This window comes from Lutra lutra, chromosome 4, assembly GCF_902655055.1.
Source record: "Lutra lutra chromosome 4, mLutLut1.2, whole genome shotgun sequence".
NCBI classification, from domain to species: domain Eukaryota; kingdom Metazoa; phylum Chordata; class Mammalia; order Carnivora; family Mustelidae; genus Lutra; species Lutra lutra.
This window is the reverse complement of record NC_062281.1, coordinates 16,015,598-16,042,613: the sequence shown is the minus strand read 5'-3', so window position 1 is coordinate 16,042,613 and position 27,016 is coordinate 16,015,598. Positions and strand designations below refer to the sequence as shown.

The window sequence follows — 27,016 nt, the reverse complement described above, 5'->3', positions numbered from 1 at the left end:
CTGCACACCTTCTGGAAGACCCTTGAGTGACTTTTTAAGGAGATGAGTTAACTGAGTTGTTGGTGAGGAATCAGCAGGAACAAAGGTTGGAGGCTTTGTCATGGTCAAGTAGAAGGCGGGGTCAGGACCAGAATGGAAGTAAGAAGGAGACACTGTGGTGAGTCAATAGGACCTTGATGGTTCTCCTGGTCAAGGACTTTGATATTTTCTCTGAAGGATCAGGCCACCAGCATTTTTTTCACCCTTCCAAAGACCTATGGAACAGTCTAAATTCCAAGTGAGTGCAACAGAGGTCTGGGACTTCCTGTTTCTACCCAGCCCACCCATTACACAGAGGCTTATGTAAGTCTTATGTGCTAACTTGCCTGTAATCTTCCAGGGTGTCAAGGTCATGAGTGGCAAGGGAAGAACTGTTCCAAGTTAAAGGAGACTAAAGAGCCTTGATAGCTCAACACAGTGTGTGATTTTTCTGTTGGAATCCCTGAAAAAACTTGAGTGAGTTCTGTGTAGATAGTCATTATTATCAATGTCAGCTTCCTGACTTTAATGCTTATATTTTGATTACATAGAATAATTATCGACATGCTCTAGATGACGATGAGCAATTATGATAGCTTGTCTCCAACATGGCTGACCGCCATGAATTCCTTCTGCCCTATGTACACAAGTCAGAAGTGCAGCCTGTTCCTGTGCTTCCTTGAATGTGGCCTGACTTAGGACTGCTGTGAGCAACAGAATGCTACTGAAGTCATACTATGTGGCTAGGTCCTAAAAGGCCTCTTAGCTTCTGCCTCGATCTCTTAGAACGCTTGCTCTGAGAGAAGTCAACTACTACCTAAGAAGTCTGAGTGCCCAGAAACCACCATGTCTGAGGAAGCCTGAGCTAGGCACGCAGGGAGGTTGTGTAGAAAGATTCTCTCTGGATGTCATCATCTGAGACCCTTCTAGTGAGAATTGCCTCACTGAGCGCATCAGGCCCAGAACTCTGACAGACATGAATACATTGCCTGAACCACTATGTTTGGGGGTTGTTTGTTACACATTTATACACAACAAGACAATAGCTATATTTGAATGGTAATGGAACTATGGATATATATAAACATCTTGGTGTTTTTCTCTTTCTTTTTTTTCCCCACTAAGTGTATGTTAAATTCATAATTAAAGAAATCGCTTCTTTTCCCCCAGCACTTTGAGTTAAGAGTAGCATTGCCTAAAGTGTACCTTCCAAGACATGGCTATTTCCACTAGACAGAATAAATTATTCACCATGCTATCTATAGCATCCAGCACAATGGCTGGTTGTGTTAGGTGCTTAGTAAATATTTATTGAATAATTGATGTATGTAAAAGCACTGAATAAATTCTCTGAGGATGGAAGGCTCTTTATGTATTCATTCATTTATTTACTTGAAAGAGATTTATGTTAGTCTGGCATCATACTAGTTCTCTGCTCTCTTTAAAGATACTAGAAAGGGAGGCCATGTGTTGAAGCTATGATTTATTGTTTTTGTGTGTGTGTACATGTATCTCTCCAAGCAGGGATTAATGTGAAAGAAATATTTCAAACCAACGTTTCAAAACGTTCATTGCAGTGATATGTTTAGTAACGAAACCTCTCAAGGTGATGTTCAACAATAAGGGGATAGTTTTGGAAATTTCTGCACATCAACTCAATGGAATATTATGCATTCATAAATTTCATTCAGTGTCCACAATTCAGTGCCAATAACTTAACACATAGACTAAATTAAATCAAAGACACACAATAATATTGAACACTGTATAGAAGTAAAATCAGTTGCTGGTTTCTCAACTGTTGGTTTTTTAAACTTCTTTGTTAGGACTTGGTTTCTCAACCTTTAGTTTTGCCATTTGGGTCACATAATTCTCTGTTGGTGGCGGGGTTTGTTCTGTGTCTTGCATAATATCAGCAGCACCCTTGGCTTCCACCAACAGGCCAGTAGCACACCCTTCTGCTTAGTTTTGACAACCAAAAATGTTTCCACACGTTTGCCAAATGCCCCGTGGGGGGCAAATTTGCCTTTGGTCAAGTGTAACACATACTCAACATATACCACCACTCTATGAAAACCTGTATATACATGAATAAAAATGGGGAGAAACAATGAAGAAACAATCCTTGCTAGGATTCTGATGGAATTCTGGTCGTAGTTTCTTAGGTTTTCGGATTGTTTTAGTGGTAAACGCAGCCTGTGCCTGAGATGTGCTTTTTTTTTTTTTTAAAGATTTTATTTATTTATTTGACAGATAGAGATCACAAGTAGGCAGAGAGGCAGGCAGAGAGAGAGAGAGGAGGAGGAAGCAGGTTCCCTGCTGAGCAGAGAGCCTATGTGGGGCTCGATCCCAAGACCCCGAGATCATGATCAGAGCCAAAGGCAGAGGCTTTAACCCACTGAGCCACCCAGGCACCCCTGAGATGTGGTTTCTAAACAGCCAGATGTAGGAAGAGCTCTCAGTCCAGGAACACCAGTAATACCCTCTTGGCTGTGCTGATTCCCTGGTGGGCTGTTTCGTGGTCTTAATTTCCCTTAGGTCTCCCTGAGTTCCAGCACTCTACCGAAGGCCCTGGTGAGCTGAACATCTCGTTACATGTGCACCAAGATCATGGACGTCTGCTTCCAGCAGTTCCCGGATGAATCTTGGTCATTTCTGGTGCACCTGTGATCCCAGCTGGCATGGTTAATACTTGACTGGGCCCCATGGTGCCTAGATATTTGGTCAAACATGATTTCGGGTGTTTCTGTGAGGTTGTTTCTGGATGAGATTAACATTTAAATCTGTAGACTGAGTAAGCAGATTGCCTTCGCTAATGAGGGTAAAGCTTCATCCTATCAGGTGAAGGCCTGACTGGAACAAAAAAGACTGACTCTCCCCTGAGTAGAGAGAGTTTTCCCTCCTGACAGCCTTGAACTAGGACACCGGTGTTTCTTCCTGTCTTGGACTCAAACCGAAAGGCTGGCTCTTAGGTTTCAGGTTTTTGGACTCAGGCTAGAAGTAAGCGTTGTTTCTTCTGGGTGTCTGGTTTGCCTAATCACTCTGCAGACCTTGTCAGCCTTTATAACTGCATGACCAAATTGTTTATAATAAATCTCTTTGCCTCCTTCCCCTCCCCCTGCTGTCTCCTATTGGTTCTGTTTCTCTGGTGAACCCCGACTAATATGCCAGCAAACGTTCACCTCCAGTCCCAAGGACTGGGCCTTTCCAGAGAAGTCCCCAACAAGATGTCACCAGCCTTGAAGTTCGTCAGAATCAAACCCAAGCACTCACTATTCTGGTTTCCACATTTACTTCTCAAATGACTTTGACCTTGCGCTGGCACCATGTGGCTTATCCCTACTCAGATCTGACCTTTCTCAACGGGCGATCCCACAGTAACCTTTTCCTTCGATTCTTCTTTTGTTTTAAAGACATGATTTTGGCAAACCATCTACATGCCTACCCTAGAAACAACCTCAATTTGCTTTTGCATCGATCTCACTCCTTCACCTTTGCTGCTGGAAGCTGACAGAAATCAGCAATGCCCTCCCACGTGACTGAAAGAAGCCAAATCTTTCCTCGTTCATTGAGCGTTTTTCGGAAATGCAGCAAAAATGTACTCTGACAGATGCCTTTGGCTCCTGTGGTGCCTTTGCAAACACAGCTATAGAGTGTGGACTCCGAAATGTGGATCCTGCGACGGGACATTGTTTTACTGAGCTGGTGATGGAGAGTGAGTGAGACAGGACACAGCACACACAGACACCATCAGCCGGCCATACTGTCGCCTTAAGATGCTGATGAGCTTTTGGGGACAGGCATACACGCTTCAAGTTTCCAAATATCCAAGTGTTACCAAATATTCCAGTGGCCTGGACCAGGAGGCAGTCCAGACTTGAATTTAAGATCATAAATTTGGAGATGTTCTTTGTGGGACTCAAAGAATTCTGCCCAGGGTCATGCTGTTGAAATAGATAGGCTGGTTAACAATGGAAGATAAGCCGAGGAAAAGCGCGCTTCATTTTCTTTTCTGTCATATCTGTTTCATCTAGTTTGTAGGATGTTTATGAGAATCCAGTGAAATAAAATAACAGAAAACCACAGCACTTCTTACACGGTAGAACTTTACGTGTTTGAACTCAAGACAGTGGGAAAAACATTAAAAATGATAAATGCATTCAGCAAAGGAAATGTGCTATTATTAGAAATATTAATTCCTGTTCGTTGTTATCAGGCACGTTTGCAGGAGTAGCTCTATCCAGAAGCAAGCTCTTGTCATAACAGATATCACAGGACCACTGAGATATTAACAGGGACTGGAAAACAAATAATCTAGCCAGACAGATGGGGCAGACTCCACCCCTCGAGGAAGCCTCTTGGCCTTATCCCCATGAAAGGATCTGCCTCCCCCAGCAGAAACACATGGACACCGATAACACCCGAGCTGCTTGCTTCTCAGCTGTCAGATCATGAGTTGCCGAGTTGTCCTTCCTGACTGTTCTCATCAACCTCCTCCTCTCTGTCCTACAGAAGCCATTTCATCTTTCCTTCCTTTACTCTTTTTTTTTTTTTTAAGATTTTATTTACTTATTTGAGATAGAATGAGAGTGAGTAAGCAAGAGAAAGCACAAGCAGGGAAGAGGAGCAGAGGGAGAGGGAGAAGCAGGCTCTCCGCTGAGCAGGGAGCCCAACATAGGGCTCGATCCCAGGACCCTGGGATCATAACCTGAGCTGAAGGCAGACGCTTAACCGACTGAGCCACCCAGGTGCCCCTCTATTTTTTTTTTTTAAGATTTTATTTTAAAGTAATCTCTACACCCAATGTGGGGCTCAAACTCACAACCCCAAGATCAAGAGTTGCACACTCTCCCAACAAAGCCAGCCAGGCACCCCTCCTTCCTTTATTCTTGATTGCATCTTCAAAATACTGGCCATATTTCCTGAGCTTTGCGGTCCAAACTGATCAAACCTGGTGGCCCACCGTAGAGAACTACCACCTCATTACTTGACGCAACCAGGTCTGTTTATTGAACTGTGCTGCTCAGGACTGAAAAGTCACAAACTTCCCAAAAAAAAAAGATGAAGATTGATGTCTTCTGTTATAGGAATAGGAGCAGGACAATGTCCTGTCAACCTCTGCTTCTGCCCAGTCATTAAGGTGACTGTCCATCCCAATATTCCTGAGACAGTCCTGGCTTCTGGGTGTTGTCTCGGGTGTTACTCATAGAGCCTCTTTCACTCTGCAGAGTGTCCTGGTTTGGTAAATCTCATGGTCACTCTATTGGTGACCCACCATGGAGGGCTGCGTCCAAATGTAGTGAAAGACACATTGAGAATGGGGGCTGGAAGACCAGGGCTGTAAGAAACCCGACTCCAGGGGCACCTGGGTGGCTCAGCCGTTGGGCATCTGACTCTTGATTTTGGCTCCGTCATGGTTTCGGGGTCCTGGGATCTAAAGCCTTGCATCGGGTCCCCGCTCAGCAAGTTGTCTGCTTGTCTTCCTCTCCCTCTACTCCTACCCCTCCACGCCCCCAACTTACTCACATGCTCGTTCTCTAAATAAATCTTTAAAAACATAAAAATAAAAAACCCGACTCCACCACCGGCTCTATGGGCTTAGGTAACTCACTTCCTCTTCCGGATCCTCAGTTTTCCTGTCTGCAAAAATGGGCAAGGTTCCCGTTCTGTTCTCTTCACAGACGTGTGGTGTGGAATACGTGACAAACTGGTAGGGAAGTACTTGGTGAGCTTTGCACACTCAGTGCATGAAAGCTCTTTTTATGATGACAATTTAGATTAGCAGCCCATTGTTTCCTACTATAGTCTAATAGCTTACTAGGTTTGTCCTTCAGGCAGATGAAAAGACTCCATTTTATTCTTTTTTTTTAATTTTAAAATTTATTTATGGAAAAGTCATACAAAATATAAAAATTAAATCACATGTAGTCACACATTTTATAAATAACATTCATGAAAAGGAGGAAAAATACATAAACCTGAAAATATTCTGGAAAATTTCATGGCAGGTGGACACTACAGAGTACAAAAACTCCCTGGTATGTATTTGTTAGGTTCCTCAGCTTATAGTGAGAACAGCAGCATTGTTTAATTTTTGTCTCTGTATTTACCCAATATATGTATTTATTAGCAAAATGCCTTCGTAGCAAAGAAATTTCAACAATGGTTAAGTTTCTATCTCAAGCCAGTAACATTTATAAGTGTCGAAAAATGTCTGTCACATTGGTGCTACAGTGACCTTACTATCTTTCCAAGTTAATTAAAATATTATGTAACTACATTAATTAGTCTCCTGAAAGCAGACAGCGATATTTTTCTTTCATAAAATACATATTTGTTTCCTACTAAAAAGAAGCAAGGACATAAATCACCCTTGGGCTGCAACATAACTCATCTGAGTTACTTAATGTTTCTGCTTCTCACTTTTTAATCCACAAAAGAAGGTTGGATGATACCTCTTATTTCCCAACTGGCTTTAGAATTCTGTTAATTCTATAATAAGGAAATAGCAAAATACTAAATGAGACTCCATTTTAGAATAGAGACTGTCACGGGTAACAGCTGACTCGTTGAACTTGACAGTGTGCAGACGTCATTTTGTAAAGCACCACATTCTTTGTGCCTTCCTTCTTTCTCCTTCCCTTTCCCACCCTAATAAAGAGTCACTGCTTCATTTATCCCAAAAATGTGGTTGATCTTTCTGGATCCTGGTAAACAAAGAACCTAATGGTCCCAATCCTTTGTGAAAATGCGCGCGTTCTTGGTCACTCAGGCTGGTGTTTGCTTGGACATTTATTCTTTCGTAGAAAAGGAAAGTCCCAAGGCCGACTGCTAAATCTAGTGACCTGAATGCACTGGTTTTCCCGCTGGACTTGTTTTCTGATGCAGGATCCTGTCTTCACCCTTTCACCCATACTCACTTCCTATAGAGATGCTCAAGGAGGGATGGCTTCCTTCAGTGACACAGCATGTTTTTTGGGCAGCTCCTCTAGCCCTAGTGCCATTAAACCCACGACTGGGAAGGGGTCTCCACTGCCCATGTCACACATTCCCAGGTTTGCTTTCCAGAAACAGGCAGGCAGCAGGACTTCGGCTCTACTTTCTCTATGTACTTTCTGAACAATTAGTGGCCCAAGACCATTAGAAATATCATTTGTCACACCATAAACTCTGAGAAGAAATCCGAAGGAAGCAAACTTGGAGTGCGGAACAATGAGCAGTGAGTCAGAGATGGGCCTTTCCTTAGGTCTTCCAGGATGTGAATTTATGAAACCAGTTCTTAGGGTTTCCTCTCCAAGTAGAGGAAATCCAGTGAGTGAGTTCAAAAGTTTTAAAGATACCCCCTCGTATTAAATTATTTCTTCTTCTCCTTCTTCTTTAGATGTGGAAGGGAGATGAAGAAAAAAGGAAACTCATTCATTCGTCCAGTAAATATTTATTGAACTACCAGACACTGTTTTAGATGCTTAGAATATAGCAGTGATTACATAAATGAAACACTGCCTCCTAGAATTGACACGCTAAGTCAAAGAGAAAGACAATAAACAAAGAAACAAATATAAAACGGATTGTCAGGTAACCATAAGTGACTGGGGTACAATTTCTAGACAGGGGTGCGAGGAGAGGGAGGAGGGGGCGCTAGCTTCCTGTTCCCAGGAAGGGCTTTGTCTTCTTTTGGGAACCCCCACAGGAAAAACTCTTTGAGCCTCAAAGCAGACTCTTCATATGTGAAAAGGACTTTAAATAATCCTCTCTCAAGACAAGAGCTTGGCAAAGAATGCCAGGTTGTCTTGCAGCAAAATCTTATTTTTTGAATGTCAACAGCAAAATATTACCCCAGTCTGTCTCTTGGCAGTCCCTCAGTAACAAATGATATTCCCCCAAGCACGTAAATGGCTCAGGTGAACTGAGACTCCAAGAATTAGACCTGACCGCAAGAACTAGAAGTCTTCTCCCTAGCCAGGAATGAGGTCTGGCTAGCCTTGATTTTTCCTTTCTGGAGGAAGACTGGCTTACAGCAGAGTGGGTGCCAAGATGAGGACATTTGAAGACAACTAACCTTGGAGAAAATCTGTGGCCAAGGAGGAGAAGTGACCTCTGAAATTCTGGAGAGTGCTATTTGGCACTCGGGACAATAGTCTCTCTTCCTCTATGCTAATTAATTCCGAATGGTTCACATTAGAGAGAATCCATAATCCTTGTAATCCTCCTTTACACCCAGGTTTATCCTGGTGAACCCTAATTGGTACAAATATCACTGTGTTTGCGTCAAGACTCCAAGCTTACACGGGATTCAGTCACTCTGCAGTCACGTACATCTTGCGGCAATCTCTCCAAGCAGCTGCCTCTGGGGCCCCCTGCTGACACAGTTTAGAGTCCTGAGCATTTACTAGGACTGAGGAAAGAGCCCTCCCGTGTGATTATGAGAGAGGCACAATGTAGGCTTGTTTCTGTTGATCCCTCGCCTTGCTCAGCACAGAATCTGATCAACCTGGACGTTTCTTGCCCCTGCCAACCTCTGAGCCAGCCACCCACCCACCTTCAAAAAAGATGGTAGGATGTCCTCAGTATCAGTTTCAACCCAAGCAATCCTCTGCGCTGGGGATGGATGGCTCTTGGACTTCTGATGCCTTTGGTGCTCTGTGCCAGTCCATATTTTGTTGCTCAGCCAAGTCTCTGCTCTGTTTGACTGCACCCTGGAGGCGTAGAATCAGGCGCAAAGGTTCGTGGATTAAGGATTGCTGCAGTAGCAAATCTCTGTATGTCCATGGTTTTGTCCCCCTGCCAACAAGGGACAGGGACACCATCATTCTAACTACCTTCTCTTTTGAAATGCAAATATCCCTGCAAAGAATAAAACATGACAACTGACGATTTCATGCAAGCCATTATGATCACATCATCAGCTCAGTACTGCGTCGGTCCGCTCAAGTAACAGAACCATAACAAAATGGCACAGGCTGCGGTGGCTTAAACAACAGATACTTTCTTTCTCGTCGTTCTGGAGCCTGGAAGTCAGATCAGGGCACCGGCATGGTGGACTTCTGGTGAGAGCTCTGTCCCTGGCTTGTAGATGGCTGCCTTCCGACTGTGTCCTCACATGGGGGAGAGAGAGAAAGACCTTTGTTGTCTACTCTTATCAGAGTTCTAATAATCCCATTATGAGGCCCCTCTCTCATGACCGCCTCTAAACTAAACATACTTGCCACCTGAAGGCCCTGTGGCCAAAGACCATCACACTAAGGGTTAGGGCTTCAACGTAAGAATTTTGAAGAGACTTAATTCAGTTTACAGCCAAGTACCAAGCCCCTCCCTCTATTAGACACAGGAGAATTTTTGGGTGGCCCAATCTATTTCAGTGCCTACTTTAGACATTTCTTAGGTGAATAATATAGTCCTTATGGTTTAAACAACTGTAAGTAAGGTAATTTGCAATGTGAGGCTGAACACCCCCCCACCCCCCAACCCCCTGCCGCCAAGAGAACCCATGTAAGACAGTTGCAACCGTTGTTCTCAGTGACACAGCTGCCCATAAAAAGCCGTGGCTGGGGAAGGCATAAGCCCCCTCTGCCAGCGCCCTGAGTCAGCCAGCCAGGGGCCAGGGCGAGCGATCCCTACCCCAGCGCAGGGGGGCCCTCTTGGGAAGTCAACAGCAGGTGACACTCAATGTTAGTTGAATAAACGCATGAAAGAACAAAAGAAACAAGGGACATGGAAGGAGGAATAAAAGGACTTGATGAATTTTCCCAGCTTCACCCAAGGATAAACCTCCCTTGCCTTCCCGACCTTGCATCCGAGGAGTTTATGAAAGCATTCACTAGCTCTTACTGTGTCCTACGTGCTTGGAATGGAAGAATGACACAGGATTCTGTGCTCAGCTCACCTGCTACCTTGGGGGTCAGATATCTTCACAGCCTCCTACAATATAAGACAATCTGATGAACAAATTCACTCATTTATTCATTCCTGAGGCCAGTCTCAGAAGTAGAAGGGAGGGCAAAAATTCAGGCCTGAGCAGAAGGAGAGGTTCGCCTACGACCTGGGGGTGCTGACCACAGCTTCTCCTGCCCACCCCACCTCGAACTTAGGAGCTGAAATTGTTCATGGGAGTTGTCTGCTTCCGGTGCAAAGGTCCAGGCTTTTATACCTCTGCCTCAATCAGTCATTGTTTCGAGCTGCCCAGGAAGACTGTGACTTTGGGAGAGGCTGTTCTCTGCCACCGAGACAATTCTTGAGGGGGGCTGAGAGCTGAGAGCTCTCTGCTCATAGCATTCCTGGACGTTGGGCAGCAAGCCTTGTCTATTTATTTATTTATTTATTTATCTATTTATCTATCTATTTATTTATTTATTTGAGGGGGTGGAGAGAAAGGGCAGAGGGAGAGGGAAAGAGAAAATGTTAAGCAGGCTCAGCCCAGCATGGAGCCCAGCACAGGGCTCAATCTCAGGACCCTGAAATCATGATCTGAGCTGAAATCAAGAGTCAGATGCTTAACTGACTCAACCATCCAGGCGCCCCAACGAGTCTTTTCTTAAAAGGGAATCTGAGTGACGCATTTCTGCGTCCATCAGTCATGGACTATGGGGCCTGACTTCTCTGCCTTATTTCCTCCCATTGTTCATCTCACTTAAGTTGCCCCTTACTGTTTTTTGAGCAGGTCAAACACATTCCCATCTCAAGGTCTCTTCTCTTACTGTTCCTCTGTTCTAATTGTTTAGATAGATAACTGTATGGTTCTTACTTTCTCTTCTTTCAGATTTCTGCTGAAATACCTCATCTGAGAGAACAATCATGACCACCTTAACCAAAATAGTAGACCTCCCTCAGCATGAGAGAGAGAGAGAAATAGACATAGGTTTATAGATAAATAGACATGGTTGTGTTGCATGTTGATGGTCTCCCCCACATTATTTTGTTATATCCTCAGGGCCTAACAATATACAGTAACAGGAGCATAGGAGGCTCTTGACAAATGTTTGTTAGAGTCAGACAATGTGCTAGGTTCTAAGATAGAATGGTGAGCAAAGACAGGGATGAACTCTGCATTCATGGAGCTTGACATATGTTTGGAGAGGCAAAATAAAATAACAATCACGCAAATAAAAATTATGCTGCAGTCAGAAGATAGGCCTTGGAGAGAAACGTGGTGTTAGAAGGGCACGTAACAGGGATTTGACCCTGTCAGGAAAGGTATAGAAAGCTTTTGTGAGGAAGTGATGTATGACCTGAAGTCTAAAGGATTAATAATAGGTTTTGACTAGGTGAGGGAAGGTGTCTGATTCAAATTTTTCTTCGGAAAGGATCACTCTGGGCTCATTGAGGAGATTGGATGAGAAGGGGCAATGGGCATTTGTAGGATTGTTAGTGTGCTACTGAAATCCTTCAGATAAAGGTGATAGTTGTCTGAATTTAGGGTGGCACAGGTGGTTGGGAGAAGTATCTGGGTTTGAGGATTCTGTGTGAAGTACACAACAGATGAGGCTTATGGATTGTATACAGGAAAGGAGGGGAAAAGGAGGTACCGAAAAGGACTTCTGGGCTTCTGCAGATCTGGATGGTTGGTTGGGAGAGAAAATTGGAAGAAGAACAGGTTTATTTTGTGTTCGTATGCATATATGGGAGAAGAAAGTCAGAGAGAAGATTCTCACTTTTAACATTTTGGTTTTGAGGTGTTACTGAGATCCCTAGGATGAGATGTCAAGTAGACCATTGGTGATAAGAGTGAAGAGCTCCATCTCTGGCTGGAGATATAAAATTTGTGAGTCGTCTGCACAGGAAGTATTTTATTTTTTATTTATTAATTTTTAAAAAAGATTGTATTTATTTATTTGGCAGACAGATCACAAGCAGGCAGAGAGGCAGGAAGAGAAGCAGGCTCCCTGCTGAGCAGAGAGGCCAAGGGGCTTGATCCCAGGACCCTGAGATCATGACCCAAGCCCAAGGCAGAGGATTTAACCCACTGAGCCACCCAGGCGCCCCACAGGAGGTGTTTTAAAATGTGGAAGTGAATGACGTTGCCCAGACAGAGGACATTTCAGGATAAGAGAGAGGTCCTGGGATGGCGTTAAGGAACCTCAACATTTAGAGAAGACCGGGCTTGCAAAAGAGACTATCAGGACTGCTAAAGATGTTGGAGGATAATGTGGTGTCACTTTAAAAGAGTGTTTCTATTATCAGTTTATATAAGATACTCCAATATCTTGGGGTGCCTGGATAGCTCAGTTGGTTGACTGGTGGACTCTTGATTTTAGCTGAGGTCATGATCTCAGGCTCCTGGGAATGAGCCCCAAGTTGGTGTCCATACTCAGCAGGGAGTCGGCTTCTCTCCTCTCCTTCTGTCCCTATACCCCTTGTGCCGGCTCACTCTCTCTCTCTCAAATAAATAAAATCAATCTAAAAGAAAATTACACTGATGTCTTATGTTCATGTTGTTTTCTGAAAGTCCTCATTTATTTTAAAGATGGTAATAGAATCTAGGGCAAAGGTAACTAAAGATTAACATGACTCTGTTACAATGGAAATGTTTCTAGAAGAGAGGAATTCTCAGCAGGCTCAAAACTCCTGAAAGAAGACTTGGGAACTGAAAAATACCAGCACAGAGGTAGGTCAGTGGTGATGTTAGTGATTTATTGCTTTTCCTGGGGGAGAAATGAGTTAAAAGGTCAGTGAGAAGCCATTAAATGGAAACATTGTGAGAGAGGCGGGTAAAAAGCCTAAGAACTATTTTGGGATGGAAGTGGTAGAATTGAGAGGTTAGTTGTTAGTGTAAGGATTCCAAGAAGGTGGGAAGGAAAGTGAGTACCAGTAAAGGGCTCCTTTTAAATGTAGACCAATCCTCCGTTGTAACAGGAGGGAGGAGAGTGGTTAGGGAGCAGACCTAAGTAGATTTGTAGGCTTGCTATGGGGGAGACAAGGGATTGCCTTCCATTTTCTCTGTGATGAAAGACCAGAGTTTAAGGCTTCTCTGGGTGTTATTAGTAAGGGCGCCTTGTTAACTAAGTGTTTTGTGCGTGGGTGGATGCCTCAGCTGTTCTGCTGTTTCGCAGGTAGCTAAATATACATCCCTGTTCACAGCGGTGGCAACGGAAACAACAGGAGCTTAGTAAATGCTAGATTCATTTCTCTTGTACTGATGATGATAAAGCCGATCAATGCCCTGGTGACAAGGGAAAGTATTCGCTCCGATAGGGTCCCTATTATAAGGCGCCTGGCAAGTGTGAGGAGCGAGAATCTAGCGGGCCGACCACAAACAGCTCGAGGGAAGGAAATCCACCAGCACGTCCCTTTTGGTCTGGGACCGTAAGGGTTAAGACCATCGAGACCTGGCCATCCCTGCTTCCTAGAGAGACTGCGGCATAGCCTGCAGGGGGGCTAGGGTGACTTCCTGTTTGTGTCTTCCGGGCTGGGGAGTTTAGGACCCTGGGTTGGTGGGGTCAGGAGGAGCTGGGGGCTCCTTGCTCCGGGACAGCTGGGCCTGTTGGGGTGCTGGGCGCCTCGTGTGGGGCCCCCGGAACTGTGAGTTCCTTCTGGGGGGAAGGGAGCCAAGGGCTGCGGGCTGGAGGAGTGGCCACTGCACCCTCCAGGCTGCAGTGTGCGCCAGGAGAGGGATCCCGCGGCTTCGAGGGGCCGGGGGCCGGGGCCCGGGGTCTCCCGCCGTCCCGGCCATCGCGCTGCCCTCGCCTCCCTCGCCTCCCTGGCCAGGCGGGTCCCTTAAAGGAGCTTGTCGGCTGGAGACCGTCTGGTCTCCTGGAACGTCAACCCCCCAGTGCACCCAGCCTCTGCCCCCTGCCCGCGGTTCTTAAAGCTGAGCTTCAGGCAGTGCATTTTCTTTGGGAGACTTTTTAATTCAAAGCGCAGCCCCATCCTAAGCACCTCTGCTCTAGGACAGTGAAAACAGCTCATCTCTGTGGAATGACATCTAAGGGACAGCCTTGTAATACCATTTATGGCCTGAGTTTGCTACCCATTTGCTGAGCCAGTGTTCCTCAGGGGCACCTGCTGCCAAAGTTAATAGTTTCTTAGCTGGGAAAGTGCTGCACGGGTCTCTGTTACGTGGACTTCTACTTCGTTTGTAAAGACTTTGATGGAAATCGATAACTCGGACAGCAAAACATATTACTCCATAGGAACAATTTTTTCCCCCCTTTTAGAGGTGTGAACTCCCCCCCCCCCCCCCCCCCCCCCCCGCCCAAACGCTAGGGCTATTTGTCATTTAGACTAGCGTCACCTTTTCCTGTAACAAATCCCTAGTTGCTGAGAGTGCTTAGGGAATGCCAGCTCCGTTTGATATCACGGCTACAGATGTAGATTTTTTTTTTAATCCGGTTAATGTTTTCCAAAATAAAGGTGCTCTTTGAGATTCATTTGCAGTTTGCCGTTATACCCAGCTCTGCCGCCTCCTCTGGTTTACTGTCATAGGTAAGAGTGAAAGTCCGCATCCAAACAGGCTTGGGACTGAATTGTGCTCTACCGCTTTCTGGTTGCATGACCTTGGGAAAGTTTATTAATGTCTTTTTGTTAATCTATAATAACATGCTGGTAATTGTTTTTAGACCTCCAAGGGCTATTATGAAATTTAAATGAGAGTAAAGTATTTAGCTTACTTCCTGGCACATAATAGGCAGTGATTAAGTAAAAATTACACCTTTTTTATACTCCCCCAAACAATTTTTTGTTTTGTTCTGTTTTCCACGTGTGCCTTTGTACATCCTTATTTTAGGCTCTTGTTTTCCCCCAAATAATGCTCTATATCCTGAAATGGATTGCAAGCCCATATATACCTGCCTTCCAGTGATAGATCAGTACCTTAAAGTAGGTCAAGAATCCTAGCTGACTCCAAAAGATAAAGTTTAGGCTAAAAGGAATATTGTGATTATGATAGATTGAGAAAGTAAGAGGCAAGGAAGAGTTCTCTTATTACCTTCCTTTTTATCTTTAGGGGTTATAGGCTATAATTATTCTGGCCCTGCTTTGTCCTATTTTTTCTTTTTCTTCTTCTTTTTTTTTTTCCTGATATAAATTCTAACTTCATTTTGAAATTGAACTTCAAGTGTTTCATCTTTCTGTCAAGGGCCAGCTTTTCTTTCTGAACAAGCTTCTTAGACCTGCATATCAATTTTTTTGAAGTCCTGCTATTGTTACTGTTTCCAAAAAAACCCTTCATGTTTTCAATTAAAACTATCTAAACTCTGAGTGGACAATGAATATTAGTATTCCTTCTGTTTTTGAAGCTTGATCCTCAGACTTTAATGTGAGGATTTAATTTTTTTATTGGCATTTCCTTAGAAAAAGTAAATTGGGTTAACCTTAATTTGAAACACTTGTGTCTGAGATAAGATTTTTTTTTCCCCCCCAAAAGATTTCAAAAGACCATGTTTCTTTTTTTCAGCCTGGGGCACTCTGTGCCTCCTGTGGTTATGCTGCAATGGTTGGGAAGGAAAGAAAAAGAATACATTTTAGCTGATGCCTGCAAGCATAACCTGTTTCCTTCCACAGGATTTCTGATCCCTACCCTGGTGTGACCACTGATGGAGCAAGAGCAAAAACTGTTGGTCTCAGACTCTAGTGGCTTCAAGGAGAGGGAGAATTTGAAAAGCCCTTTTACAGGTGAGAGATCAAGAAGTTGATCTGAATTCATTGGAAATTCAATGTAAGATGTGCCATGGAGTGCTATAGACTTGTGTGGAAAGAACAGAGCATTTGAATCCGACCAACTTTGATTCCTGCTCAGTTGCCTACAAACCATGTTAACTTTTACAACCTCAGTTTTTTCATCTTTAAGAAAAATGAATATCTGTCTCATATTTTTTAGGATTAACAAGATACTACAGGCCAAGCTATTGTTCTTAATAAATAATAGGTATCATTGTTATTTCTGTATTTTCTCAGATTTTAACTAAAGTATCATCAAGTTTTCCCTTTAGAATGTGTCTTATTTAGTTTCTCCCCTACTCAGATCCCCTTTTTTCTTTTAGGTCTTCTAGAATAAAGTTTAATGAAGTTTTTAGATCAGTAAGCCCCCCCCTTGGTAATGTTCAAATACTTCATTAGTGTTGTTACCAAGCACAAAAAATTCACTTGCTTCTCCTGAACACTTAGAGTATAAAAAAATAAAACCAGTTTTAAACTTTTTTTTTAAAGATTTTATTTATTTATTTGACAGAGAGAGAGATCACAAGTAGACAGAGAGGCAGGCAGAGAGAGAGAGAGAGAGAGGGAAGCAGGCTCCCTGCTGAGCAGAGAGCCCGATGCAGGACTTGATCCCAGGACCCTGAGATCATGACCTGAGCCGAAGGCAGCGGCTTAACCCACTGAGCCACCCAGGCGCCCTAAACTTTTTTTTAATATAAAAGAATTTATGAGGTTTTACTCTGTTATTCCCTCCCTTCCACTGCAATTCAGAATTTCCTTCCCCCAGCAGAGATTAGGGAATGTATTTAGAACATTTGTTTATTCTTACAGGACATGAAAGTAAGAATAATTTGGAAACTGCTCAACACAATAACTCCAAGGCAGAGAAAGAGAGAGCCTCAAAGTGGTCTAAAAGAGATGGCCTGCAAAATTGTAAGCATGAGGATACAAAAGAAATTTCATTGACATGGTCCCAAGGAGATGAGATCTGGTGTAATGATTCCTATGAGAATGGTGGCAAGTCAGAGAATCAGGGAAATTCCACAGGAAAAGATGAGAAACCCAATCACTGGAATTGGGACCCAGGGGAACAGTGCAGTGGCTCTGTCCAGCAGAATTCAACCTTCAGAGACAAACCCTACAAATGTCCTGAATGTTGGAAAAGCTTCAATAACAGTTCGCATCTGCGTATTCACCAGAGAACCCACTCAGGAGAAAAACCTTATAAATGCTCTGAGTGTGGGAAATGCTTCAGTAACAGCTCTCACCTGATTCAACATCTGAGAACGCACACGGGAGAGAAGCCCTACCAATGTGGTGAATGTGGGAAAAGCTTCAGCAATACCTCCCATCTCATTATCCATGAGAGGACTCACACAGGAGAGAAACCCTATAAATGTCCTGAGTGTGAGAAGAGCTTTAGTAGCAGCTCCCACCTGATTCAGCATCACAGATCACATACCGGTGAAAAGCCATACGAATGTCCTGTTTGTGGGAAATGCTTCAGCCACAGTTACGTCCTAATAGAGCACCAGAGGATTCACACTGGAGAAAAGCCTTATAAGTGCCCTGACTGTGGAAAGAGTTTTAGTCAGAGTTCCAGCCTGATTCGCCACCAGCGGACACACACAGGTGAGAAGCCCTACAAATGTCTTGAGTGTGGAAAAAACTTTGGTTGTAATTCGACCCTAATAAAGCATCAGAGAATTCATACGGGAGAAAAACCCTATCAGTGTACAGAATGCGGGAAGAGTTTCAGTCGAAGTTCAAACCTAATTACACACCGGAAAACCCACACAGGCGAAAAGCCCTATGAAAGTTCCGAATATGAGGAAAGCTCGAGTCAGAACTGCGGTGTGATAGAGGAATGCAGACTCCAGCCAGGGGAGAAACCGTACAAATGTTGTGAATGCGGAAAGCGTTTTGGGCTCAGCTCTCATCTCATTAGACATCAGAGAACACATACGGGAGAAAAACCTTACCGGTGTTCAGAGTGTTGGAAAACTTTCAGTCAGAGTTCCACCCTGGTGATTCACCAAAGGACGCACACAGGAGAGAGACCTTATAAGTGTCCCGACTGCGGCGAGTGCTTCAGTCAGAGCTTTAATCTTATCAGGCACCGGCGGACTCATGTGGGAGAAAAACCTTACAAATGCACTGACTGTGAGAAATGCTTCAGCAGAAGTGCCTATCTCAGTCAGCACCGGAAAATTCACATAGAAAAGTCTTTCGAGTCTCCTGAAGTTGAAGATTTTCCTCATGGGTGGACTTGGAAAAACTATTCAGGGGAAATGGCCCTCCTCTCTTCCTTTTCGGTCCCAAGTCCATCTTCCTCTTGAGTTTCAAAGGCTGTTTATTTTTAATTTTTTTTTCTTTTTCTTACTGGGCCATTACAATGATGGGGTGGCTACAAAGTTTTCTTTGGTGTGTCTGCCATTGTGTCTGGAAAAAGTCAACCTTCCAGGTTAGATGATAGGAAGGTCCTGATCCCCAGCTCATTCCCTCTGCCCAATGAGATGCTGCCAATGATGGAGAAGAAATGTTTTTTTTTTTTTTATTAAGGTAAGATTGGAATAGCTTCAGAGGCAAACAGAAAGAGAAATGCTGGGAATAAGAACACCCGAGAGCTTGAAACTGAGCTAGCCATTGAATGTGCCTATTTCCTCTTTCCTGACTGGGTGGCAATAAGTCATTCCTGGCCTCACGGATTTATCCAGAGAAAGATTCTTTTTGAACAAATAATGTGATTTCCTGGCTGTTTTGGTGGCTGTTAAGAAAGAACAAGCTCAGCTTTTAAAAATGCATTTTTATTTGCTGAAAATTAACTTTCGTAGTATTTAGGACTATTTTCTAATACAGTAGCCACATGTGGCTATTTAAATAAATTTGTATTGAGATGAAACTTAAAGCCTGGTTCCTTAGTTGCTTTAACCACTTGCCAAGCACTCAGTAGCTACACGTGACTGGTGCCTGCTGTATGGGATATCATATAAAGTTCTTTCAAGATTATTATTCTTGACGGACTCATAAAGATTTCCTATAAGACTGTAGGAAATACTGTGAGGCGTCTGCTCTCCAAGAAGAATTGTAACATAGAGTAGAAATGGGATAGAGGCACCCAGTCTAGAGATTGGCCATTCTAATGCTTGTATGTCTTAAATTCAGCCATGTTGGTAATCTGGTGATATGATCCTATTGTCTTGGGCAAAGCCAGATTAAGAGGTAGAATTCTTGAATTCTGTTTAAAAAATTCTGACCAGTAGTCTTTTCCCCTCAGTTTTCTCATTGCACAGCTCCTAGACAGATCAGATCCTGGGTTCTTTTTCTTTTTTTAATAATTAACTCCCTGAGTCTGAGCCAGTGTACAGGGACAGTTGGCCATTGGAGATGGAGACTCCTTAGACCCATTCTTAACAGGATTTTTTTTTTTGCCTCCTGACTGACTTACAAGGTGTGTGGATCCTCCCTGTTTTTCTGTCCAATGGGAAGGATGCTTTGTAAAGTATTAAGTTATTTCATATACTCCTAGCTCCGATTTTTTCCTGCCAGTGCAGGGAGTAAATGTGTAGGGAGGTCAAGACTCCTGAATTGCTCAGGATTTCTGGTCTCATTTTTGGATTCAAAATATATTTTCAGAAGACCGTGTAGACATACAAATTAGGAATGTAGCGCCAGAAAGGGCCAATTAGAGCTGCTGCGAAGGGCTGTAGCTAGTAGGTAACCGAAGTGCATGGGGAATATTTCTTTCTTCATGTACTTCATCATATCTGATACTGGTTAGGCAATTAAGCTGTTTCATATTGTTATGAGGTTAAAAAATAAACCAAGATTTAACAAAAGACTTACAAAATATTTGGGGTGATTTTCTGCTCTCAAGAAAGGGGAGAACATAATAGGGTGTCATTGGCTTTTATGTGACCCTCACCTAACCATCTTTTCGCCTTCGTATGTTCGGTAGGGTCGTTCAAATGGTCTTCAACTGTAATATCTGGGGACAAGTGTTTATGGTATTTTTTTACCACAGACAACTAAGAGTTTGATTAATGTTGGATAATTAAATTTGGGCATTTGCTATCGAGGCCGAAATTCAGTTGCAAGGCAGGGGCTGTTGGGGTTGTGCCCCATCATCAGTCATGTTATGTGTGGCAGGAACCACTCTGGACCTGCCCCCTCATGTGTAAAGCAGAGATTATGGCTGCCTCACGGGGTTTCTGTCAGGATTAAATAAATGTTTGCAAAGCAGCTAGCACTTGCAATATAACAAGGTCTAAATACATGGTAATCAGTTATTATTGGTGGAAATAAATTGGAAACTGTCCGCCCCACATTTGCAGAAGAAGCAACGCAACCCCAGCTTATATCCTACGTGAGAATTCTTTATGACCAACTTCAGGAACCCTGAGGAATACGGTTTTGTAAAAGCACAAGACTATATATAGTGTTTCAAGTTTGCGGACTTTTGAAAACCCTTTTATTTGATTCAGCTTATTGAATGTTTTTGTTGTTGAAACAAAGGATTCAGTTTAAGTCAGGAAAGAACGAGATCGCAAGTTCAATTTCAGCTAATTCCCCATCTGAGGAGATTAACAACAGGTACAGTTTCTGGCCTAATAGCATCACCTACTCTGTTTTATGACTGCCCATGATTGCATAAAACCGGTTTCCCAAACCTTGATGTCTATAGAATCATAGATGATCCCATTTTAGATGGGTTAGGATGGGCTCCATGAGTAGAACAATTTAGCAAGAATCATTGTCTCTTTAGATTGAAAACTAGGAAAACAGAAGAGAGATGTATCACTTATGAGGAGGACTTAATAGTAAATCTAATCATATTTGATGCTTTTACCTCAATTTCATTAATCAGCAAACAGGTTTTTTTAGCTTCCCGAGAAGTAAACATTCTGTATTCTTTATTTTTCCTGCCAGCACAAAGAATATATAAATCATTCTTTCTTTTTTTGTACTTGCCACACAAAATGTGATTGATGGTACACTACCCCACCCAACAGTGCCTGCCTTGCGTCTGAATTTTGGCCTTTATTTATTTGAGAGAGAGAGAGAGAGAGAAAGGGAGAGGGAGTACGAGCTGGGGGAGGGGTAAAGGGAGAAGCAGACTTCCGCTGAGCTGGGAGCTTGTTCAGGGGCTTGATCCCAGGCCCCTGGCATCATGACCTGAGTTAAAGGCAGCTGCTTAACCAACTGAGCCACCAAGGCGCCCCAATAAAGCATTCTTATTTAAGTGATTTGTTCCATATATATAGAGAGAGACTCTTCTATTCATTTTCTCCTACTCAAAGAAGGGGCTTGTATTTTTTTTCCCTACAATGGAATGAGGAAATCCATGTCAATGCATATACCCACAAATGTAGTGGGGAACTTACTCCCTGGCTGCCGTACAGTCTACCAGAAGGCATGCAAACAGTGAGTCTCTCATCATAGTACCCAAGATGAGGGTTTGCTCCCATCATTCCAGGTCATCCAAGGTGGAAGCTACCAAATGAGCCTTCTCCTTAGTGCTGTACAAATTTCCTCATTGATGGTGGGAAGTAGTGGAATATGTTTTGTGACTGTGGCCTGTCATCCATTAGTCCAATGTGTTAATCTTGGCAAGTCTCACTTTCTGAAATCAGAGTAGTGACAAAACTGTCATTGCTTCTTGATTTTGTATTTGAGTTTATGTAATTCCTTTCAAATAGTACGGTCATTCATTCAACAGAAATTTACCTGATGCCTAATAGGTGTTTAGCAGATGTTCAAATGACCTTGGGAGGGGCAGATAAAAGGATAGACTAGTTGGAAAATGTGCAGCTTTTTGGATGACTACCTTCTTGACAGCTCTTGAACTATATAACTTGTGTTAAAGCCTCCATCTTCAAATCTTCATCTTCAAATAATTTGATAATCCCAAGGAGCTAGAAATAACTATATATTAAAATGGGTTAGGTTTGCTCTGTGAAAACACAAGCTTGGTGAAGTGTGACACAGTGCTTCGCACATAGTGGCAGTCAACGGTGACTGAGCTTATGTGTTTATGCTCATGCCCAAGAGTATGTTTTTCCAGGATATGCCTTCCCATTAGACTGTCAGCTCCTTGAGTGCAGAGAATGGATTTCATTTTTGTGATTCTGATGCCTCACACAAAGCCTGGCATGTGAAGTGTTTATTGGTTTTGGGTGAAGGGCCTTTGCCAATGGTGAAGTTTACTGGAATAAGCTGTCCAGTCTCGGGATCCCTCTGGGTCCCTCTAACACTGTTATCACCCAGTCCATAGAGGCTGGCTAGCTTGGAAGTGACAGTGACTTCCCTAAGAGGCTGGGTCTATCCTCACACTAACCCTAGAGGACCCTTCAATGTCCCAATTGTTCGGAATCCTCTGGAAGTAAGACTCTGGGCTTTTGATTCAGAATGTCCAGGATAGGTTAAAAATCTGTTTCAATTTCGTGTTTCCATCACTTTGTACTCTGTACGTACCTTGTCAGATTTGGTTAGCCATGAATGAGGTAAGGTGTCTGGCATGTTATAGGTGTTAAAAAACCAGTATTTTCCTTCCCTATCTGCCCTCATCTGTGCATAATTTTGCCAAGGATAGATTCTATGCACAGAAATGTTTAATCATTTCTTGGGTTGATTATTTCTAGGTTTCTAGAATAAAGATATTAATAACATTTAGCTCATAGGCTTGTTGTGAGGGTCAGTGAGATAATCATGTAATGGGCTTAGCATTGCTAGGATCTAGTAATCACTCAGTGTTGGCTGATAGACCATTATAAAATGCCTCTTGACAACCATGGGTCCTTGGATCATCTCTGAAGGTAGCCCCAGAGATGTGGGCGTCCCCTGGGGCCACTAGAATGGTGCAATCCTTTTGTTACTATTTCCCCCATGAACATGAAGGGGCATGGCTAGGAGGAGGTAGCAAGCTGAGTGTGTAGGCTAGTAATGTAGCACATCATTATTATTTTATGGCACATGTTTAGGCAACGACTGCCTTTTCTGTTTAAAAAGGACCTTTCCTTTAATTCCCCGTCTCTTTTATTTCACTTTTGTTCTCTTTTACTTCTCTTTGGCCCTAACCTTTTCTGCCTTGTCCATCCATATTCAAACCCAAACTTGGGCTTTTTCTACCCTTTATTCTGTTCCCTTTTCTTCCCTCTCCCTTCTTCCCTCCCAGTGAAGCAGGAATGAAGTCAAGGCTAAGGATGGTCCAGACTCTTGGTTATAAAGGTCTGGATGGAAACCTGATGCTTGGGAGTCCTGACTTCAAGGGCATGGAGCCTCTTAGAAGCAGAGGTAGCTTGAGAGGGCTAAGACAGTGAGATTTCTGATCTAACATTGCATGACTGGTAAAATCAGTGTATGTTCTAGGACTTGACACAGTAAGGGATGAAGTGGACCCTTTGGTTGAAAAAGGGTCATGATTAATTTTGAGCCATATTACATCATATAGATGGACAGATTAAAGAAAATTCTAGTTGATTAGACTGACCAACACAGGTGAAAGATTTTTCCCCTTAACGTAATAGCTTACTTTTGAAACATTAAAGTAATACTTATCGCTAATTGTAAAATATACAGAAAAGTATAAAGTAGGAAATACATAAAAGTATGAAGACCAAAATAAAAATGGCCAATGATCATTTTTTCCAGAGATCACTCACCATGAAAGTTCTGGAATCTTTCCCAATAGCCCTTTTTCTAAGTGTGTATCTGAATAAGTATTTTAAAAAATTGGATCATGTGTGTTTGTGTATGTCTTTATAGAGTATTGTATCTTGATTTTTTCTCTAATCTGTTGTCATTGCCAGTTTCCTTGTTTTAAATGATTATGAGGTTTTTAATATACCGAATGATGTACCATAATAACTCAGTTGTTCTGATGGTAGATGTTGATATTGTTTCTAGTTGTTTGCTATTAAAAAGAATGTTATTGTCAACAAGGCTTTTTTGGTGGTTTTTGTTCTGTTTTGATATTGTGGTTGTGATCGATCAATTATTTTGTTTTTTGTTGGTACACAACTCTTAGTGTACATCTCTAATTATTTCCTTAGAATGAATTCCTAGCAGTGAGATTATTGATTCAGAGGACACAAAAGTTTTTGTTTTTTTTTTTAAGATTTTATTTATTTATTTGACAGACAGAGATCACAAGTAGACAGAGAGGCAGGCAGAGAGAGAGGAGGAAGCAGGCTCCCTGCTGAGCAGAGAGCGCGATGTGGGACTCGATCCCAAGACCCTGAGATCATGGCCTGAGCCGAAGGCAACAGCTTAACCCACTGAGCCACCCAGGCGCCCGAGGACACAAAAGTTTTTAAAGACCTCTTACTTAATCTCTTTCCAGAACTGTTTATCAGTTTTAATGACCCCCGTGAAATAATTTTAAATTACCCCAGTGAAAACATTTTTTGGAGGGGTTGGGGAAGGTAAACATGTAATCTAAATCAGGGAAGCCTCTTTTAAGGCATCTTGTCCCCGCCCCCCCCCCCCCCCCCCCCCCCGCCCTTTATTTAACCTCTCTTTCCCCTTTCTTGAGTTAGGATCATTTTAAGAACTACTTGGACTTTTCCTTGTGAGGCTCCAAGAACAATTCCAGTAGATGGCGCTAGAAGCTGCTCTAAGATCTAGGGAAGCTATCGTGATGCCCAAAGCCTGGAAGGAAGTACTAATGGGAAAAATGATTGGGAAAGGGGGCTGGCTACTTAGTTCAATACCTCCTGTCCACCTGATTCAGAGAACGAAGTGCACCCTAAATTTAGGAGATGAAGGTAAATTCAGCTTTGGCAAATGGATGAGTATCTTTTTGTTTGTAAAATTGATGTTGAGGAAAAAGCACATTGGAAGCTTCTGAGGATACCAAGTGACACTGCTCAGAAGACTAGAATTCTCATCTTTCCTGTCTTACTGCCATCAACAATTCAGGGAAGAACTTGCATTGTCAGCTGCAGGGATCGAGGAACAGCCACACTGTGGGACGGGGTGGGGAGGGGGAGAGATATAAGGTGTGGTCATTGCCATTACCACAGGTTACTAATTCTTCCAACCTCAGCTTAAACATAACTTCCTCTGGGAGACCTTCCTTGACCCCTAGGTTTGTTTAGATCTTCTCACGCTCCAGTGCAACATGTACTTGCTCTTTTTTGGACACATATCACATCCTTAATTACCTGTATGCTGCTGTCTTCTCCATGAAACTGAACCCCCACGTGATAGGTACTATGTCTGCTCTGTTCATTGCTTTACTCCCAACACCAACCACAGAACCTGACACAAAGTAGACACTTGACACACACTGATTACACTGAATTGCACTGATGTCTGTACTCTATGGCTTTATGAGAGAGTATTCAAGAAGAAAAGGAAAATGAAAACACAGTTCCAAATTCCAGCTAGAATTTGCAAAAGATTACATAAACACTGAGGGGATGCAGAATAATTAAGTGACTGGCATTAAAAAGCTTATGGGGGGCGCCTGGGTGGCTCAGTGGGTTAAAGCCTCTGCCTTCAGTTCAGGTCATGATCCCAGAGTCCTGGGATCCAGCCCCACATCGGGCTCTCTGCTCAGCAGGGAGCTTGCTTCCTCCTCTCTCTGCCTGCCTCTCTGCCTACTTGTGATCTCTGTCTGTCAAATAAATAAACAAACAAAAAAGTTTATGGACTGGAGGAATGGTGAGCAAGTAACTCTCGAGGGTTTTTTTTTTTTTTACATTTTATTTATTTATTTATTGACAGAGAGAGAGAGACAGGAAGAGCAGGAACACAAGCAGGGGGAGTGGGAGAGGGAGAAGCAGGCTTCACACCAAGCAGGGAGCCCGACATGGGGTTGGATCCCAAGACTCCGGGATCATAATCCGAGCCACCCAGGTGCCCCTGAGGGTTTTGATACAATGTGTTACAAACAAAAACACTGATGAAAAAGGAATTGCTCAGTTTGTACCAAAAAAGTATAAAATGAAGAAAGGAAAGTTGACAATGTCAATGTGTCACGTTCTCCACGCGCCGGTCTCCACTGCCCTCTTCACACACTCGGCTGGGGACAGAAAGGCTGTGTCCGATTCATCTCTGGGATTCCCCAGCCTCGCAGTAAGCGCTCAAAAACGTTCACGGGGTGACTGGCCCCGGTCCGATAGTAGGCGGCGTTACTCCCTGCAGCGATTTCCTCGGAACAAGCTCCACCTCCTCCCCCGCAGGACCCCAGCGACCCGGGCTGCGGCGGGTAATCGGACCGCGGACGCAGGGAACTACCCCCTCCGCCCCCTCCATCCCTCGCAGCCAGCGAGCGCCCTCCCATCCGCCTACCCGGCAGCAGGCCCACACCCCATGCCCCCACCCCACACCCCATGCCCCCACCCCACACCACGCAACATCGCCCTAGCGCCTCACCCGGCGACGCCGCGCGGGCCGCGCTGCCCGCGATTGGTCAAACGCGGCATAGCGCCATCTCGGCCTACCGCGCGGTGCGCGCCCTGATTGGCTAGCGGCGGCGGTGGGCGGGGCGGGCGCCCGGGCGCGCAGGGCGGGGCGGGATCGCGCCCTGGCGCCCCGCCTCCTGGTCCTCGCCTGGGCGGAGCCCCTGGACGGTCCCAGCGCGCTGGGGCGAGCGGCGAGCAAAGGGCGCGTGGTGGTTACTCTGGTTACTGCGGAAGCACGGGGTCGGAGAGGGCAGCGGCAGCCGGCGAAGGATGCTGGCGAGGAGACTGTCAGGAGCCGCCGCCCTCTGAGAAGCTCGGTGGGGACCGCCGTTCACCCGCGGGGAAACGGAGGCGCGGACTGGAAGGTTCGGGGGCTGGTGACTCGGAGCTTCTGCGGAGCGGCCGCGTTTGTGTGCGCGGGGGCCTCAGTCTCGAGTCCGAGGCCGTCCGCGGTGGGAAGAGGCAGGCCGGGCGCGGGGAGGCATCTCTCCGCGCTCCGCTTCCCTGCCAGGCCGCGCCCAGACGTTTCTTTGGTCTCCTCATCCGCTTCTGAAAGGGCACCTGCTGCAGGTGGGCGAGGACGGTTCTCCTGCACGGCGAGCCCACAGCGGCCTTGGAGACGCCACCAGCAGCAGGAGAAGCCGGTCCAGAAGAAATACATGGATTGCTGGGAAGAGGAGAGCCTGGCCGGGAGCTGTTGGAGCAGGCGATTTTTTTAATACTGCTTTCTAAGTCTGGACAACTTTCCCTTCTTTCCATACTTTGATACCAACTTGATATGATTTTGTAGAGTCCTCTGATTTGAATTGTAATCCTGTGACGGTGTTTGCTGGAGGTTGGCCAATTCCTCGTGCTCCCTTTGGTGACACATTTTGGGGAAATCCTCGAGTCACCAAAACCCTACAGAGAAAAAGAGGATCTTAGCTTTGACCCGGGAGCACCGGAGGAGCCTTTGAACG

The 27,016-nt window shown here is 44.2% G+C and overlaps 1 protein-coding gene across 3 annotated transcripts; it reads left to right on the top strand.

The window, feature by feature from the left end:
• The first annotated feature begins 13,430 nt into the window (after nucleotides 1-13,430).
• Nucleotides 13,431-20,735, top strand: ZNF572 (zinc finger protein 572). Of its 3 annotated transcripts, XM_047724722.1 has the most exons (4): nucleotides 13,431-13,533; nucleotides 14,389-14,436; nucleotides 15,514-15,624; nucleotides 16,480-20,735. In XM_047724722.1, exons 3-4 carry the CDS (start codon nucleotides 15,546-15,548, stop codon nucleotides 17,985-17,987), a joined length of 1,587 nt encoding a protein of 528 aa, XP_047580678.1. In that variant the 5' UTR covers nucleotides 13,431-13,533; nucleotides 14,389-14,436; nucleotides 15,514-15,545; the 3' UTR covers nucleotides 17,988-20,735. The 3 variants fall into 3 exon arrangements, with proteins under 3 accessions (XP_047580678.1, XP_047580677.1, XP_047580676.1); XM_047724721.1 differs by lacking the exon at nucleotides 14,389-14,436; XM_047724720.1 differs by having other exon boundaries at nucleotides 13,431-14,436.
• Nucleotides 20,736-27,016: the final 6,281 nt, after the last annotated feature.